The sequence below is a fragment of the Perissodus microlepis genome, chromosome 19 (assembly GCF_051167445.1).
Source record: "Perissodus microlepis isolate ML-2025 ecotype Zambia chromosome 19, ASM5116744v1, whole genome shotgun sequence".
Taxonomy (NCBI): Eukaryota; Metazoa; Chordata; class Actinopteri; order Cichliformes; family Cichlidae; genus Perissodus; species Perissodus microlepis.
Genome location: NC_140479.1, coordinates 22,867,485 through 22,885,801, shown reverse-complemented (window position 1 = coordinate 22,885,801; position 18,317 = coordinate 22,867,485). Strand labels below are relative to the sequence as shown.

The following is an 18,317-nucleotide window of genomic DNA, read 5'->3' as shown; positions in this document are numbered from 1 at the left end:
GTGGCACAACACAGAAGAGCCACCTCCACAGGACAAGACTCAGCAGTCCATCTGCATCTTAAGGATAGAGGACACTCTTTCGAGGATGCCAATGTTCACATTTTGGACAGAGAGGACAGATGGTTTGAAAGAGGAGTGAAAGAAGCCATCTATGTCCACTGTGAGCAACCATCTTTGAACAGAGGCGGGGGTTTACGACACCAACTGTCTGCAATCTATAATCCAGTTTTGAGTTCCCTCCTCAGACGCCTTAACGCCCACTCACATCCTGGGCCATCTGACCTCAGGAATTCGCATGATAAGGTGGAGCCAGGTTTCACAATGAGCTCACCCGAAACCCTGGCTGATTGGGACCCACACCCAGTTTCACACCTTGGCTCAGGCGATTAGAAGATCATCAGGGGGTCCTTTTGTCCCTCTGTGGGGGGATAGTCCCACTAGGTTTAAATCTGGGACTCTCCACCATTTGACCTTAGAACTGAAGAAGCTTCTCGGATGAGAGGTGAAACGTCTTCAAGCAACTTAAAGAAGTCCAAACGCTTTTCTTTGCAAGCTCCTTTGACAATAATGTACAGTGCTGTGTTTTAAATGTTTCTGTGGTAACACAGACAAAGTCATTTTTCCCCACAATGTCTTAAAACACAAGAGCATTAGCATTTAGTATTACGGACAGAACCACAGACTCATGTAACACGTTTACATACGACAGTAGGAAATGCATGGGATATTGTTTAAGACTATATGAACACAGGTTACCATAGATAATATAGAAAATAGTGCATTGTGTGCAGTTAATTTAAAGATTTTGATCTAAATGTAATTCAGATTGATTGGTATTTTAAGATAAAATGATGAGTGACGGCCTCTTTTTAAATGTGCAGTGCTCAATGTTAAACGTGGGAATGTGCAAATTAAACTGTAACGGTAATAAAGAAAACTAATTTTCATAAAGATAGGCTGGACTTTTTTAGGGGGGAGGTAACAATGTTTAAAACAATAACAATAATATTTATATTTATAACAAGGTGCAATAATAATTAATGTGCAATAATAACAGTGTGCATAACACATACACTTATTCTTCTTTTTTATACTAAGTTAATATACTGTGTTGTGTTGTTTGTTGCGTTGTGATGTGTCATATCGTGTCGTGTTGTGTTATATGTAGTGCCGACGTAGGACAGTTTTTCCAATTTCATTGTACTACTGTACTATGTATGACTGTGCAATGACAATAAAGAGTTATCTTATCTTATCTTATCTTAAAAGTAGTAAGGAGAAATCATTATACTGCTATCTACTGCCTGGCTTGAAAGCAAGAGAATATAAAATGTAGTTCTGCTGCTGTCTGCATTTATGTGGAGCTTTATGTATCACTGAAAGAATGCACAAAGCAAAGATGGTATGGTGTATGTATAGATATAATCTTTGTACAAGTGCTCCTGGAAACAAATAGACTCATCTGCCATCTGCATTCTTATCCTGCTGCAGAAACCATACTCCTAAGAGAAAACATACTTATGCATAGCAGACCAAAGAGTAAATCAGTGCACCATCCCTCCCTGCAGCTCCTCTATATTCACATGGGTTTTGCTTCTTCTTCTGCTTTTTCTTGCCCTTGCTGATGGTCTCTCCTTTTCCACAACTCCCCATAAACAGGTGTTAGCCTACTTACACCAGTATGTCAAATACATGGTCAGCAGTGGTGCTGTTTTACTGTTGGCACGTTCTGCTTCACAATGAGAGCTGCCAGCAGAACGTGCAGTTATATTACTCATGTCAAGTCAAAGTCAAGTCCCTGTTGCTTATGCAACATTCTGAAAACAACACGGAAATACGTGAAGCATTTTCCAGACATGCACATTGGGCATAAAACACCTGCTTCCAAAAGTCACAAGGCCACACAACGTGACTAAGCAAAAATAAATAAAATCACACTGAAAAATACAATTATGATAAAGCCAAAAATGTTATAAACATAACGTTTAAGCTATAAACCATGACTGGATGATTCAGTGTTACGTCAGTCTATGTATTCAAACTACATTATAACTACACAAATTGCCACACTGGAAATTCACAAGGCTGATGAGGACCACAGTTGATGTGACGGTAGAGGAAAGATAGCTTCAGACATTTGGTGTAGGTGACGTGCCCCCTGCAGCAGCCAATGGGCGTGAGGGGCGGACAGTACCAACTAGAGGAGGGCTCTGGGGGAGTTGTCCGCTTCTAAATAATCCGATTGGGCCGTCTTCAAAAGGGCAAACGCTTCTTTTCTACTTTGAAAACCCGCCTTCTGCCGCGGTACAGAAATAGAAAGGTTTGCCTGAAAGAGCACCTCTATAGAGGGAGAGGAAGGGACACCAGTGAGAAGAAAACTGCTTTATTCCAGTTTCGCGTCCGAGCGATTAGCCAGAGACGTTTATCTTCCGTTTGCTGAGCATCAGCAACGTAAAGGAGGCTATTACCTAGCTAACCAGCCTGGCTGAACACCAAGCCGGGGGGGTCGTAAATAGCCAAGTTTACACAGATACCGAGAAAGCATTTCCCACTTACGCCTCTTTAATTACGTTTATCAGCCCTTAAGTTAGCCTGACACCTTCCAGTCGTTGCATTTTTTGAGGGAATGGCACTGGACTTCGCTGCTGGATGTGTAGGAGGTGAGTAGCAGCTAGCCACGTTAACAGGTTGACGCTAGCATTAGCATTAGCCACCTTTCTGTTTTTTTCCATCGTCAAAAGCTCAAGCTGTTGTTGCAGTGTAATTTGTGCCGTGCCGTGATTTCTCGATTTACATCCAGCTAGTTTACCTGATAACATTGTAAACCCACATGAATGACAGGTTGAATACTAAAACACTGGAGCTGGGTGCTTTTTAACCCCCCAGCTCAACGTTATGTTGCAGTGCTAACGTGAAGTTATTCCCAAATCTGCAGCACCCACGTAGAGATTGCTGTTTATAGTCGACAATCATTATATAGCTACGTATCAATTAAACTTGCACACGTCCAGGAAACCCCAGAAATGTGAAATGATCGTGATCTCAGCTTTTCTTTAGTGATTATCGGGCAATTTCCCCCAAATATCTGCATTCTTTTCATCATTCCACTAACCCATTCCAAAGTAGGGAGTTACCATGAGGAGAGGCGGCGGTCCGCAGAAAGTTAAGCTCATGCATTCATCTTTGCCTCACACAAAAGCCCTGTGGGAATTTTGCAAGCTGTTTTGTCAGTGTTCAAGGACAGGACTTCCCAAAGTCTGTTGGATCCCAGGTAGAGTTACTGCACTGTAACTTAGTCTTAGATAACACCTTCATTGAGAGAGTCAGTAGTGCGGTGTAGAATGACAGTACTACTAGTACTACTATCTCTCTTGAACGGCTTAACATGTAGCTGATTACAAAATACAAAGGAATGGTACCAGATTTGGACTAACATTAAACTATTTATATAGAATAGTCTGAGAAATTATTTTTTTTTTTAGGGAATAAAAAGTTCAGATGTTGCTTTACCAGTGCATTTTAGTTATACATGCAGTATGTAAGTTACTGCAAGAGTAAAATAACGAAGTTGTTTTTTTAACCTTCCCCTAATGGCTTTACATCAGTTTCCCAACCTAGTTGACAACCTTGCATGAACACATGGCAGATTTAAATCACCCCAAGTGTTTTAAGCTGTATGATTTGTTTACAAAGAGGCTTTTTATTTGCATAACATATTTATCTTTAGAAATTCAGTGGTGTTATTTCTGGTGCATTATCCTCATGTTAGTGTGCAGTCTTTGAAAACATCTGATATGAAGACAGTGTTGTATAATGATTTTCTGGCATATTGACACAAGTCAAGGACAGGCCAGTGTTGAGCTTTCGTCAGTGTTAAGCTTTCGTCACTTCGTGTAGTGCAGTGACCAGCTGATGACGGCTCCATCTCATGATGGACAGGTGTCTGTTGCAACTACTAGACCAAAAGCCATCTTCTTTTTCCAAACTCAACCCATCAGTGCATTTGTACCTTTATAATTCTATTATTATATTGTGGTTCTTTTCTTAAGAGAAGAAGTCCATGGGATATATGATGACCTTGTGTGCACTGAGATTACTTCTGTATGACATGTTTTTCACCCACTGTCTCTGCTCTAACACAACAACTTTTTGCATGCTGTGGTCTGGTGATCATCTCTTGAGTTTTTAATAAGAATAGTTCAGTGAAATGGTCAGTTGTTCATTCCTGTCTTTTTTGTTTTTTAGGTGCTGCTGGTGTTTTGGTTGGGCATCCGTTTGATACTGTAAAGGTGGGTGTCTGCTGCATCCTCTTTGGTGTTTGCTCATTGGTCACAAAAATTAAAAAAAAATGCAGTACTTTGCTGACAGCCTTCATTTAAATCCAGATAAGCTGAGAGTACACGATGAGCCCAAGAGAGGAATGGGATGACTGAGCAAGAGGAATAAATCTTCTGATCAGTTAGAGTTCAGAACGGGACAGTACGTTCACTTCTTTACAGATTTCAATGAAACCGTCATTTATCAAAGGATTTGTAGGGATGGTCAATTAGCTGAATAACTTGTAGTCACATAGCCTATATAATCATCACTATGTACCTGCAGAGTCCCACACAAATTTATATGCATTAAAGTTAGTTGTAATGTTAAGGCTGAAATCAAATTCATTTTTATCACAACTTTTACATGATCTGTGGTTGAGGCATAGGATTTATGTGAATGACCTAAAAACAGTTTTTCTTTACTTGATGCCATTCGCATATTAATGTTGCATAGACTGGATTAAGCAGTGGCAAAGTGAGGACGTTGTGACGTGAGAGACTTGTGTGAATGTGGAGCATCCGCTTTAGAGGCAAGCAGTGAGAGAATGGTTTGGTTATAGTTCTTTTACACCCTTGCTTTCAATGTCATTTCTCCCTGAGCCGGTGTCTGCTTGGGGCTCGGAGGCTGTCTTTAACAGCAACAGTGTCACTGTGTTGTAGATGAGAGAGAGAAATAAACAACCTCTCCACGGAAATGTGACCTAGTAAGTATGGTCCAGGTCTTTCTTTCTCTCACCCACTGTTATGTCTTTGAGATATTAAAATAAAAAGCACCGAAGACATTTTGTTCTTTTTACAGCTTCATACTCGGTTAATGTTTTTCTTATTCTCCCACATGTTGCACCCCCCCCCCCTTTATCATCCTTTGTTTTTCTTCCTGTTGACTGCTTGTTTCCCTGAAAACCTGTATTACACAGATCTTGGTTTGTAGTTACTGTGGTCCTCTTTGGCCTTTTTCCAGTTTTTACTCCAATGAGTTCTGTCACCCACAGGTGCGGCTTCAGGTTCAAAATGTGAATAAACCTATGTACCGTGGGACGTTCCACTGCTTCCAATCAATCATACGCCAGGAGTCGGTGAGTTTAAATTTGTTAGCACAGTGCTTGCTTTAAATTAAATAGGTTACATTTAAATATGTCCTTGGTGTTAAGCTGGAGTTGTTTATTATCTGGAGAATGTCCTGTGCACTGATTAAAGTGTTTAGTTGCTGTCCCATCTCTCAGTAAAGGCATTAGGCAACGTGGGCGAGGTGGGGGTCTCTGTTAGCTGGGGTCAATGAGGAGCTTATTCCTGGAGGAGCTAAATAAAGCTTTGGACATCATGCTATTTTTGCTAAGAGGGGGCACGGCATGACCTCATGGCTGTTTCACATGGATGTCCTTTATTCCGCCCACAGTAATATTCAAATGTAAGGTGGTTTCTCAGCTGTTTATGTACTTATAAAATAAATGATGAGGATGTATTTGAGAAGTAGCTTTTATTGGCAAAAGGAGATTATTAGACAATACGCAACCCATAATTATTTGCTTTAGCCATATTAGTAATCCATTGCTGATAACATCTGGAAAAAAGTGCACTGCTTCCTATAGCCTCCTTACTTTCTTGTTTTTATAGTGTTGATCTGACTCAGTAACATCTGTGTTTGCAGATGCTGGGTCTGTACAAAGGTATTGGCTCTCCAATGATGGGTTTGACCTTCATCAATGCTATAGTTTTTGGTGTCCAGGGAAACACAATGCGCATGCTTGGCCGTGATACACCTCTCAACCAGTTCTTGGCTGGAGCCTCTGCTGGAGCTATCCAGTGTGTCATTTGCTGTCCAATGGAGCTGGCCAAGACACGTATGCAAATGCAAGGAACTGGAGAGAAGAAGTCTAAGAGGAAAATGTACAAGAACTCCCTAGACTGTCTAGTGAGAATCTACAATAAGGAGGGGATCAGAGGGATCAATCGTGGTATGGTTACCACCCTGGTGCGCGAGACGCCGGGTTTTGGCGTGTACTTCCTTGCGTATGATGTGCTGACACGCTCACTGGGTTGTGAGCCAGAAGACCCCTACATGATCCCCAAGCTGCTGTTTGCTGGTGGCATGTCAGGCATAGCTTCCTGGCTGTCCACCTATCCCGTGGATGTGATCAAGTCACGCCTGCAAGCAGACGGGGTTGGCGGCGTTTACCAGTATAATGGTATCATGGACTGTGTCAGGCAGAGCATACAAAAGGAGGGGTGGAGAGTGTTCACTCGTGGACTTACGTCCACTTTGCTCCGTGCATTCCCAGTGAATGCCACCACATTTGCCACTGTGACTTTGTTCTTAATGTACATGCGTGAGGGTGGAGAGTGTAGCATTCCAGACTCGGAGCCGCCGTCTGTCCAGCTGCAGCCTCTGCAAACGCAGACACAGCCGACCAGCATGTAAGCTGGCGTGCAACAGTGAGTGTTGTTAATTTTTAAGCAAACCTATCTGTAGACAGTTTGTACACAGGTCAAGGATCTGTTAATTAGTGTCCACAATCACAGAGGAGAGCTATGTTTTGGGTAAGCATCTGTCCATAAAGCTTAAACCAAGTGGTCTCACGTAGTATTTAAATAATATATATTTTAAGAGAAAAGCTGAACTTGTAAATATGTTCTTTGCTTTTGTACATATTTTGCTTTTTTAAGCAAATTGAAATAAACTTGACAGTTACAAGAGTTACTGTAACATACAGTGAGTGTTACAGATGTCCCGAAAATGTTGAACACTTTGATCCTAATGATGCCGTTTTCATCCTATAATATTACACAAGCCTAAACACACAGCACGGCGTTTGGTATATTTGTGAATCGGTGCTGTTTATACTGTTACTTTCTACCATTAGTTAAATGAAGATGATTTTTAGGGTAATTTTTAATAGTCAAAAATTATCCTGTTTAGCATCACGTGAACACTGTTTTGTAGCATCTTGTGTAAACTGTTACAAGCAAATTTTCATGTTCATTAATGCTTCATGTAACTTGAACTGGATTAGGCAGAAATTTTAAAAGGTAAATAAAATAAAAAGTCACAACGCACTTTTTTTTAACCTAAAGATCTCCCCTCTCTGCCCCAAGTTGCTAGACAAACATTGGCTTGCACACATGCCTTGAAATGTGCACATAAGACGAGCTGTGATTTCGGGCTCTAGCTACTACGACTACTGAGCCACTGATAATCGCTAACAGAGGGTTAAACTGTCACTTGTACTGAATGACCATTGCTGTAATGTTCAGCCAAGAAAAATGGTTACGAAAACAAGGTTTAAAGGCCAGTCGCTTTTCTTTCCAGGAAAGAAGGTAAAATTTTAGAAGCGATTGTCTACATTGCTGCTTGTGACTTCTTAACATCCCCTTATACCCAGAAGTAGCCACCGCAATCATGTGTTGGAAGAGTAAAGGGAGGATCAGAACAAAATTCATCAGTCCTCCGCTGGAATGGAAACTGGGGGAAAAAGTGTCTTGATTGTCTTGACGTTTTTCATTTCAGTCAGGCTTTTCACCATCATAATCTCAGCATCTCACTGAAAAGATGCAATTGGCTAAAGTCTCTGACGCTAGATTTTTGTTTTGTTTTTTTTTGTTTTGTTTTTTTTTGGCAGAAAATTCTAATTTTTGGACAATGGAGTGTTGAACCTTCTGGTGAAATTTAAAAAAAAAAAAATACTGATTTGGCTGTATGATACACTTGGCTTAAAAAAACAACAAAACAAACTTTAACCCTTTAAAGCCCTATGATGCCAAAAAAATTCTGCCTACACCAGCTTTACCTCCCTCGTAGCTGAGTTAATTCTGGCTGCTGTATAAAGTTTCAAGTTTGCAGTTACCACAAACTTTTTATACCACTTCTTTGACTGTATATCTGTACAGAGAGAAAGTTTGTAATGAAAAATATTGGAGGCTCTGATGGTGGTCTGTTGCAGTACGACATAAGAATTTTTGATGGTCAGAAAAAATAACAGTTTAATATTTTCTTTGTTTGAGGCGGTCATTGTAAAACCAAATCAGATGCAATGTAATCATGTTGTGGACATTGTAGTGTGTCCAAAGAAAGCACCTTACAGTATGACATTAAGCATGTGTGTAGTTAAAAATACATTTTGGCAATCAATTCCTCCCAATGGATTTTACAATTTTACAAAGGGAAGATTCTCTTGCAGTTTGCCAAGACCAGTCAAGTACACTAATTTCTGCCACCTAGAGGCAGAGAAGGTAATGGCTCCTGTATTTTTAACCTTTGTATGTTAACTAAAAAAAGTCTGTTTTTTCTGCATAGTTAACAATTGACATTCTTCAGGATTAAAATGAGCATTATACCCAGCCAGCCTGCAGCAAGTGCATTCACGAACACCTCTATATTAGATATTCACAAGAAAGGTGTCCTAAATACAGAAGCCATTACTTTCCCTTAATGTAAATGATCTACATCTTCACAGCTCACTGACCTCCAGGTGTAGCTTAGCCCGCAGTGCCGGCTTAGATGTGGAGGTCTTGAAAACTGGTTTGGATTTGTCCAAAGAGAATGTATATATTGAATGTGGCAGTTTTCTTTGTCTTTTTCTTGTTTTGTTTTTTGCTTTGTGAGAACTCTAGACTTCAGATTTTACTTTAATGCATTCATGTGTTGTTACCGCTTTTTTTTCCCTGCAATGTTTTTGCCTGTGGGTTTATTTTTATTGGCAAGTAATTCCTGATATCTCTGTAAAAGAAAATGCTGCTGTAAATATCTGATGTTGCTATTGTTTGTACTGTTAACAACTTGTACAATACCTTTCACCAAAGTAGAACATGTCATTTAAAACCCCAAAGGAGAACCGTGAAATAAAACACTTTACTTTTTTCCATTTTTTTTTTTTTTTTTTTTTGACTGGGCATTTTTAAGTTTGAACATTTGGAAACCCTACAAATTATTAGGCTTCTAACAAACCCCCAAAATAAAGTTTTAAGTGAATGAAAGAATGAGCTGTCTCAATTCAGTAAAAAAAAATGATTTAATAAACATCACATTGTTTTTGCTTTCATGGTCTGTTAGAAGGAAACAGGCTGACCTCTAGAGGAAGTAAACTGATATCAACGAAGCTCAATGCGGTTATTGGAAAAGATTTCCTTCTCAAAATGTGGCACAAAACTACTTTAATAAACAAATAAAATATAGTTTATTAAAGAAAACAAACATCCATTATTATGTTATTCAAGTTTCAATTATTGAATTCTTACCAATGCTGCTTAATACTACCTTACAGGTCAACTGTACACTTTGAAGAAACCCAATGTGTTCTTTAACATAAATATAAAGTTGAGTGTTGTGCCCCTTCAACTTAATGTGCAAAAAGGATGAACCAAGATCCTGAAGCTCTTCTCTCATTGAGAGATCATATTAAATGCAGTCAACGTATTATTCTAACTGCTGTCTTCCTGAGACAAAGACAGAAAGAAGCAGAAGAATGTATGAAGTGAAAAGAAATACACATAAGGAAAAATGAAAAAAAAAAGATGTATTTCAGTTTGTAGAGTCCCAGCAGTGTTTCTTCCAGCAGCATGCTAGCTGTTCTTTCCTGATTTTGACATATTCATGAGGAAGGAGTCACAGGAGTAGCGCAGGAACCGATAGATCTCCTCTGCTTTGGGTCGACTCATACACCCTCCCTTCTGTATGGCTTCTATCGGGCTGCAGGGAGGAAGCAGGTAAAGAAGAGATGACGTACTGAAGAAGAAGAAAGTATTCATAATTTGATACAACACAACGTCCATCACCTGTTTATTAGCTGGGCAATCGATGTGAAGTTGTGGCTCATGTTGAGAGCTTGAACATAGTTAACTGAAGGCAAGCTCAAGTACAGCTGCAGTGCTTGCTGCCTATGCTGCCCTTTGACTTCCACTGGTATGCCGATGCCGTGACCCTTGCGGTGCTCCAGACGTGCCACATCTGCCAGCAGCCCGGCACTCTCTTCAACACCGTCGCTCCACAGCAGGCGAACCCCTGATCGCACTAGCGCCGCCAAAGTGCTGTCAAAGTAGCGAGTTCGCTGAAAGGGACGAGATGCCTCACCTGGGACAGTGACAGTTAACATAAAGATCAGAAAGACATTGTCTCATGCAGCAATCATTCAGTCTAATCCTCTGTTAATTCAGTGAATTTGTGGAAAACGCTGCTAAACTCTGTCCATTTAAACCAAATGCACTCTTCCAATATGGCGACCTATTTGATGTGTGCCATGCAGATGCTGTTTCAACCCTCCAGCATGCCTACATCCACTCATAGGCTCCAGTAAATATTCTTATTTGCAATTTACCATGAGGGCTGCAAAATTACAAAGAAAATGAGCCACACTTTGAAAACGTACCGGTCTTGGTTCTGTCTTTTTCCACTATGATGCACACGCGCTCAAACAACCCCTGCAAGCTGTTCACTCTTTCCGCCAGTCGCTTTCGGTTCTGTGCCGCAGCCAGATCTGATTGGCTCTGCCTTTCCACCGCCATGCGGTTGCTGACAATGAAGTAGCTGCTGTCCAAAGAGCAGACGTGGACGGTGGCTGCGTGTCGCTGACGCAGGCTGGTCAGCAACTCCACCCCGCTACTGATGCAGCGACTGTCCACCAGGATGCAAACAGACCCAGATGGAGCGGAGGTTTCACTCACTATTAAATTCTCAGCTGTGGTCTTTTGAGGAGCCAATGGAGTGGCTGTGACTGCCTGTGGAAATGAAAGGAAAAACACCTTACACTTGATTTAAACCTGTGGTGATAACAGGTTAAATAACTCAATATAATATGCTCCTTGGTCCCAGAAAAAAAAAACTGTTACACAATTTTTTTTCCTCATAATTATTTATGTTTATCTTCTGTCCCTCATAGTGGACATGGAGTCTTGTTTGATAACAGAAGATATGATGTAACATAGTGATATTGTTTCTATTTTTGTGTGGATTTTTGGTATGAATATTACCAGAAACAGTTAGGAATGTGTACGTCTCTTCTTGTCTGCTCATACCTGCGATTGCTTCTTTGAGGAAACTTGCAGGTGTGACTCCACAAAGTCTAGCTCGTCAGAGAGGAGATGCTGATTTTCTATCCTCTGGCGACACCTTCAGGAGAGAGAAAGAAAGACAATCTCAGAATTGTTACTAAGTACACACTCATCCTTCCATTCTCTTCTGCTTATACAAATTCACGGCCATGAGGAGGATGGCACTCGCTCTTTATTACTTTATTATAACTTCACCTCTCATTTTGCTGTTCTTCACTCACAGAGCTCCTTTGTGCTTTGCTCAACAGTGAGACCTTAGAAGATAACGACACAGCTTTCTTTCCTTCTTTCCCACAAGGCTCTGGTGGTACCATCTTTGGCAATGAAGGCAACACACCATCTCCTGCTTTGAGAGCCCTCTCTTTACTAACTTCATCTATCTCCTCCTCACTGGAATCATTCATTTGTATGACCCGGGTGCGTTTAGTTTTCATCTCGGCTCTCTGTTCTGGTGGAGGCTGAGCTCTGGTTTTTGTGCTGCCTCTTGCTCTGGCGTTGTGCAAGAAAACGCGGCGCCTGGTGGGATACTGCTTTCTCCCGTTCACAAACGAGTCCTCGGGCAGAAGGTCAACATCTTCAGCATCTTCCTCACTGGTGCCCACCAACTCCACATCGCTGCCCACTACAAAGCTGTCCTCTTCATACGTCTCATCCATCTCAGGCACCTGTTTCCACACATTAAGAATGTGGCATCCTTAATTAGACTACCAATCATCAAAGCCACTTAGTATTTTGTTGCTTTGTGTATCTTTTAAAATGTATTTATTTGTTAGTATACCTGGGAAAAGATGTCCATGTTGTGATGTCTTCTGTTGGAAATTTTGAATTTACCCTGGACTGCAGGGCTTCTCACTGACTTCAGGTACACTCCATGCATCTCTGAGTCTGACAAAGAGGAGAACAGACAGAGAGCCAAAGTGTAAATATCACAGCATGACTCGCTCAGCCTCCTATCACACTGAGAAGCTCAGAAGGAGAGAATTCAGTTAAAAAAAAAAAGAAAAGAAAAATGTGTTGTACCATTCAGGCCCTGAGAGAATTGTGTATTGTCGACCACAAAACCGTTGAGAGACTGATTCTGTTCTTCTCCATCCTCCTCATCAGACGAGACCTCTATCCCTTCCTCGACCTCTGACAGCTGTGCTTCTTCATCCAAAAACTGACGCCCTTTTCGGCATTTGCCGCGCTGACAGAGGAAGGATGGAAAATGTCAGGGATGACGGATGCTGAAGGTGCCAGTCGCAGATTTGTAATGACATGACTTTTTTATGAAAGGAAAAATGGATCATGATGTCATGTAACGATCTTTAAAAAGAGACAGCAGTATGTTTTTGTCTTATAATTGAGCTTTTTAAAAATTTTGGATGTAGTGTAACCATTAAAATGAAAACACTGAACACTAATAAACTAATAAAAAATGTGAATTTTGAGCTTCCTTTAATTTTGCAGAGGTTTATTGTGAGTTTCAGCTCACTCATCACTCTCACTGCTTTCAGGACACAGCAGGCAGCTTTTTTAAGAAGCTCTAAGACCCTCTAAGCTGAAGTTCAGGCTCTGGGAGGGCTGCAGATGGCTGCAGACCACCACTGCTGTACCTGTCTTCTGTTCTCCTAAGTACATATAAATGATTTGATCCAAAATTTTAAATTCCAATCCTTCAAAAGACCCATTGCCACTAATTTTCAGACCAATTCCTGTGTAATTTGGCCACTTTTCTCCAATTTTTTTAAGGAAACACTGCACACCATGCCAAGATCCCAGCTAAAAGCTCCTTAGGAATCACCTTGTTGGTGCAGAAATACTATTTCATAACTGTCAACTAAAGAATTAAGGAACACATTATCTGTTTTGTCATAGGCTGCTAGTAACAAAAAGCCTAAAGACATAGTGCCCCCCCACAAAACAAAAACCTCTGAAAATGGTCAGGTAAAAGCTGTGGACTGAAAATTAGTGAAAAATAGCCTTTTAAGACCATCACAAAGTCTGGAGAACTGTTGCTCAAGACCATCCGTCCATCCATGAATGGCTTTCTGGGGAAAAAGGCAGGGTACAGTTCACCACTCTGTCCAGAGCTGAGATGGATGGATAGATGAAGACTTTTCCATAACACTGCAGTCATTTCAAAATGGCATTCCCCACTCACATTAGAAACCTAAATATGAGCCATGTTTATATTGTGTTTACAGTTACATGAAAACACAGATCTCAGATCACAGCATCCGGCTGAGCCATCTGTTGCTGTACAAACCTTGGCTTTCCTTTCAGCTCTCTGCACTGTGGCTCTGCACACGGAAACAGATTCATTCTCGAAATCATCATCAGAAACAGATTCGCCTCCCATTTCATCAGACTGGAACACAGAGAACAAATTGGTGAAATACTGAAAACTGTTAGTAGTTTGTGACATATTATTGGATAATGAGCACTTGTAGAAACATCTTTAAGTGATATATGGAACACGAGTAATTCAATCACATCATCTGTGTTGAACAGATTGAACCATGTGCTGCGCATTACTGTTAGTCATGAAGAGCTTACAGTATTGAGTGCAGCAGCATGTTTTCTTTTCACTACCACCGGGGAGTCCACATCACTGTTGATCTTAGACTAGGAAAGACAAGACATGCTACATGTTAGATACAGCATAGAGCAATCTCCCCCTGATTACAAGCTGAATATCTTAAGCCTGGAAATGAATGATAGAAGCAAATTGTCTGAATCAGATACCTCCTCATATCTCTTTTTTTGTCATATATGCCTTGTTTATTGCAAAGTGAGCAGCAACTATTTGTTTACTACTGGTTAAAAACTCTGTAAAGGGGGCTTAAAATGCTTCTCCTTATCTTTTGTATTAGTTATACTTCAATAATATTGGATGTTCATATTAAACAAGGCCAAAGTGTCAAACAATCTGAGGCCACTGAACCTCCATCTACATGCTGTTCAGATTTTGTTTGTGATCTGCAGCCAGTCAGAAAAAAGCTGTCCTAAAGGGGCGAAGGGAGCAAAAACTGTTTGTGACATACAGTTGGTGAACTTAGATGTTTCACCCACTGTCCAAGCACAAGATTAAATAAGGATTGTTCATGAATCACACAGTGCTCTAGGTCAGTATATGAACTTTGTAGCTGGAGCATAAAAGCTCCCCATTTATACAAAAATGTAGCTAGACTAAAAACAAAATTGCTCCACTGTTGTGTATGTAATGTTTTCCTGTTTAAAGCAATACCTCTGGATTTTGGGCTACCTTGTACAACACCTTTGAAAATTCAAAATGAAAAACACTACACCAAAAACAGCCCATTTGAAGAGAGGATGCTGAAAACTAAATGACTTTCAGACAGAAATGTTTTACATTTTTTGTTACAGCCACTGGGAATGCTCCAGAAATGTATGGCATTTTAAAAATTAAAAGATCATCAGATTCCCGAAATATTCAGCACTTTCTCACCACTTCGGGGGATGATAAGGGGTTGACTTTGTTCGGATGTCTTCTTTTATGAAGCACAACTTCATCCTCGCTGTCACTGTTGCCCTCCACTAAGTAAGAAGGTGAGAGAAACAAGCAGGTAGACACAAATACGATTGGGAACCAACTTAAAATAAAAATGCTGTTTCTTTCTTTGAGATTAAACAAACCTGCATGAGGAGAAGAGCCAGAAACATGGTACGAGCCGTTTTCCTCATTAGGCCCTCTCTCTGCTACAGTGATGCCACATTGTGCTCGTCTGCGTTTCAAGCTGGAGGGCAGACCGGGCATTAGGGTTCGCTTTGCTCCCGGGGACTTGATCGGAGACGGGAGTGCACCACTTTTAGACATCCTACATTCTGACAGCGTTTGCGGTGTGGAATGCTTGGATTCGCTGCAGACTGGAGGTATTCTCTGTTTAGCAAAGCTGTTACAGGGAGTAGAAGAGTTAGAGACAGCTGCCGAAAGTGTGATGGAGTCAATCTGCTTTTTAGGCTGTGAAGACCCAGGCATACAAGGGGCAGGCATGCCCACTGCTTCATCTTCTTCCTCTGAGTCTTCCAGTGAATAGCCAAGCTCAAAATTGACTGAAAACAAGTCATGCATGCTGTTAAATGACTCAGGAGATTTAAAATGGGGTGTGACTGCACTGCCCATAACTGAATTATCTGCTACAGTTTTAGTTTGTGCTGGTGTGTGCATATTAAGTTCTGTCACTGTAGTGTTATGGGTGTTTGTGTTCTGGATTATCAGCTTGGCATTTACAGTATGAGTCAAACCTTCGCTAAATGCCACTCCTTTTGATTCCACTGTCCTCAATCTGTGGGTGCCATCCGCTGACTGTGTAGTGTTACATGGGTTAATTGGGGTATGTACGTGCACTGTTTCAGACTTCTTCTCCGTCGGGGATGTCGCGGGTGTGATGCCATCCAAAGGAGTGGGGATATCAGGAATGGTCATCTGCAGGAAGGCTTCATCATCCTCGAACAGATCGATGCTCTCATCCATCTCCGAGCTGCACTCTGAGGCTTTATCGTCTTTCAAAACACCATCTGTCAAGTGTGGTATTTCTTCATCCCTCACATCATCCCAGCTCTGTTTTTCCTCACTTACATCATCAGCTTCTACATGAACCTGATCCTCCCTGAAGCCATTGCACTTTTCATCATCATCTGACTCCTTGCTGTCATCCCTGATATCATTAATATCATTTACGTCCTCCCCAAAAACCTCATCCCAAGTTGGGCTGTTGGCTGCTACACTGACAGGGTGCTTCTCCTGATTGGGAAAGTCAGGAGAGATTTTACCACAGTCTTTACCATTTGGAAGCTCATCTGGAGGCTTCTCAACTTCTCTCATTATCATCTTATCATCATCATCGTCCACATCCAAGGTAAAGCTGACAAGGAAGGGCTGAGGAGGCTGTTGAGGAGAAGGACAAAGTGATGGAGGGGGCTCTAAGTCATCCACGAGTGTTGGTGGAGATCGGGACAGGAGTTCCGCCACACTGGCGAGGATGACCTTCAGACTCTCATCTCTCCCTGGGAGGAGCTTATCACAGCAGGGCAGTGGGGCTGCATCCCATTTAGGAAGGTAGAACATTGCCTGAAGTTGAACATCTTCATCACTTTTAGCAGGAAGCTGTGACAGATTGTCTAAATTCACAGGTTCTCCATCTGCTTTGATAAGGTCCTCAGTGACAGTTTCACATTTATCAATATCAGCCTCGAGTTTTAAGCGGTTTGTGCTGTCATCATAAGGTATCTCATTATTATTTTCAGCAGGAGGCCTTTGTTTCATCACGGCCAATGTGGTTAATAACCCAGCTGTTCGTGTATCGCTCCCCTCAAATTCCTCATCGATATATTCCAGTTCAGACCAAGAGGAATGGGATGGTTTAGGTTTGTCGTTGGCGGTTTTGGTGAAGGTCTTTGTGCCCTTCTGCTTTTTCTGTCTGCTTTTCACAGTGTCCTCTTTGTGGAGGTAAGGAAGAAGTTCCCGTTCGTAACAACATTCCCCCTGAACACAAACACACAAATAAAAAGTTGAATAAGAAGCAATCTCGCTCCATGAAAACTAAGGACAGAGATCTAATTGATTTTTTTGGACCTGCTTGCACTTTTACACTGATGCTGCTTTTAACAGCATTTAATCAGGAAGTGCCCTACCAAGAGATGTACAGGTCTAAAAAGTCCAATGTAACTTTTGAGATAAAAAAAAACAAACAAACAAAAATCTGAATAATAATTTTTAAGGACACTACTCAAAATAATTCAAAGAAAATTAAACCCCCCAAATCCCATTTTTCATCTTTTCCTTAAGCACAAGTACACGCACATCATCTAGCACATGTCATCTTGGCAAACCACATGACCTGGAAGTGATTCATCTAAAGTGGTTTCCTGCTTGGGTCAACAGGGTGCCATTGAGCCTGCAATCAGCAGGAGGACGACTTTTAGTGAGAAAAGAAAAAGAAAGACACCTAACAAAAGTGGAGTGAAAAGTACAATTTCTGTCTAGATAGAAGTCAATAACACTGAAAGCGAGGACAACTTATCCACCGCATTACCACAAGCTGATCTGATAAAAGGAAGTCTTGGTTATTTAGCACCAAAACCCCATAGCCTGAACCACATGAAAAAAACAAATGACTCCAGTTTTAATCACTATAAGGCATCATATGGATTGACTCTGAGTTAAGTCCCGAGCGTGTTTGTGCATTTGCTTTCCTGACTCGTGACGTGCAGAATAAATTGCAGTTACACATCGGAGAAAAACAACAAACAAAATGTCCTGGACAAGATAAAAGCTACATCAAAGTTAGAACATTTCATCCTGAGTAAAATATGAACAATTTTAGTAATGGTAATCCACCTATTAATGAAGCTATTTAGTTAAAAAACAAAAACAAAAAACAACATGAACTCCATAATTGTGCAAGAGGAAAGTCATGGGATAACCCGAGTGACTGGAGTCACAATGAATATCTGTAGCAAATCTCATGGTAAATTATTTAGTGGGTATCAAGGTATTTGTGCAAGGTTTTTTTTTTTTAAAGAAAGAGGAAATTTAGTGTGACAGGAAAACGTCACAAAATCAGCAAAGACATTATTATTCATCCTGTGGAAATGAATGATTGTGAAACTTCTAATAATCCATGTTACAGGTATTTCACTGGATTTGCATTAAACATTATGTTGCTGGTATGAAAAAAACTGACATTTTTTAGGGAAAAAAAAGAAATCATTTTCACTAATAACCTTCTCATTTTCATTCACTTTTAATTTCTCTTGCTCAAATGTGCAGTTGGTGCTCAGTTGGTTCTAGAGTATTCCTACAAAATTACAGGGAAAGTCAACCTTGTTTAATTTATGAGTATTGAACTAAAGCACTCTGATTCTTGATCAGCAGGTTTCTAGTGTAAGACCTGGAGTCAGTATGGCGCCTGTTATACAATAAAGTTAAGTGAATGCGCGTGTGTGTGCGTG

The 18,317-nt window shown here is 40.8% G+C and overlaps 2 protein-coding genes across 7 annotated transcripts in view; one reads left to right on the top strand and one right to left on the bottom strand.

Moving 5' to 3' along the window:
* Positions 1-2,185: 2,185 nt before the first annotated feature.
* slc25a29l (solute carrier family 25 member 29-like) lies at positions 2,186-9,173 on the top strand. Of its 5 annotated transcripts, none has more exons than XM_084914035.1 (4): positions 2,186-2,660; positions 4,246-4,289; positions 5,312-5,395; positions 5,968-9,173. In XM_084914035.1, exons 1-4 carry the CDS (start codon positions 2,627-2,629, stop codon positions 6,736-6,738), a joined length of 933 nt encoding a protein of 310 aa, XP_084770161.1. In that variant the 5' UTR covers positions 2,186-2,626; the 3' UTR covers positions 6,739-9,173. The 5 variants fall into 5 exon arrangements, with proteins under 5 accessions (XP_084770161.1, XP_084770163.1, XP_084770164.1 ...); XM_084914037.1 differs by having other exon boundaries at positions 2,187-2,660; positions 4,246-5,023; XM_084914038.1 differs by having other exon boundaries at positions 2,188-2,660; positions 4,386-5,395.
* Positions 9,174-9,306: 133 nt separating this feature from the next.
* The window catches only part of fancm (FA complementation group M), a 38,864-nt gene continuing 29,853 nt past the window's right edge, over positions 9,307-18,317 (bottom strand). For both annotated transcript variants that reach the window (XM_084914033.1, XM_084914034.1), the window contains exons 14-24: positions 15,000-16,848; positions 14,812-14,900; positions 13,899-13,967; positions 13,609-13,710; positions 12,381-12,546; positions 12,139-12,245; positions 11,556-12,025; positions 11,325-11,418; positions 10,679-11,027; positions 10,089-10,383; positions 9,307-10,002 (exon numbers count right to left, since the gene is read on the bottom strand). In XM_084914033.1, coding sequence (XP_084770159.1) covers positions 9,876-10,002; positions 10,089-10,383; positions 10,679-11,027; positions 11,325-11,418; positions 11,556-12,025; positions 12,139-12,245; positions 12,381-12,546; positions 13,609-13,710; positions 13,899-13,967; positions 14,812-14,900; positions 15,000-16,848 — 3,717 coding nt within the window. In that variant the 3' untranslated portion in view covers positions 9,307-9,875. The remainder of the gene's footprint in view (positions 10,003-10,088; positions 10,384-10,678; positions 11,028-11,324; positions 11,419-11,555; positions 12,026-12,138; positions 12,246-12,380; positions 12,547-13,608; positions 13,711-13,898; positions 13,968-14,811; positions 14,901-14,999; positions 16,849-18,317) is intronic.

Coding starts and splice junctions, on each gene's coding strand:
- slc25a29l (XM_084914040.1), top strand. CDS start 3,136: ATGAGGAGAGGCGGCGGTCCGCAGAAAGTTAAGCTCATGCATTCATCT. Junction 3,272..4,245: donor CAAAGTCTGTTGGATCCCAG/GTAGAGTTACTG, acceptor TTTGTTTTTTAG/GTGCTGCTGGTGTTTTGGTT. Junction 5,396..5,967: donor CAATCATACGCCAGGAGTCG/GTGAGTTTAAAT, acceptor CTGTGTTTGCAG/ATGCTGGGTCTGTACAAAGG.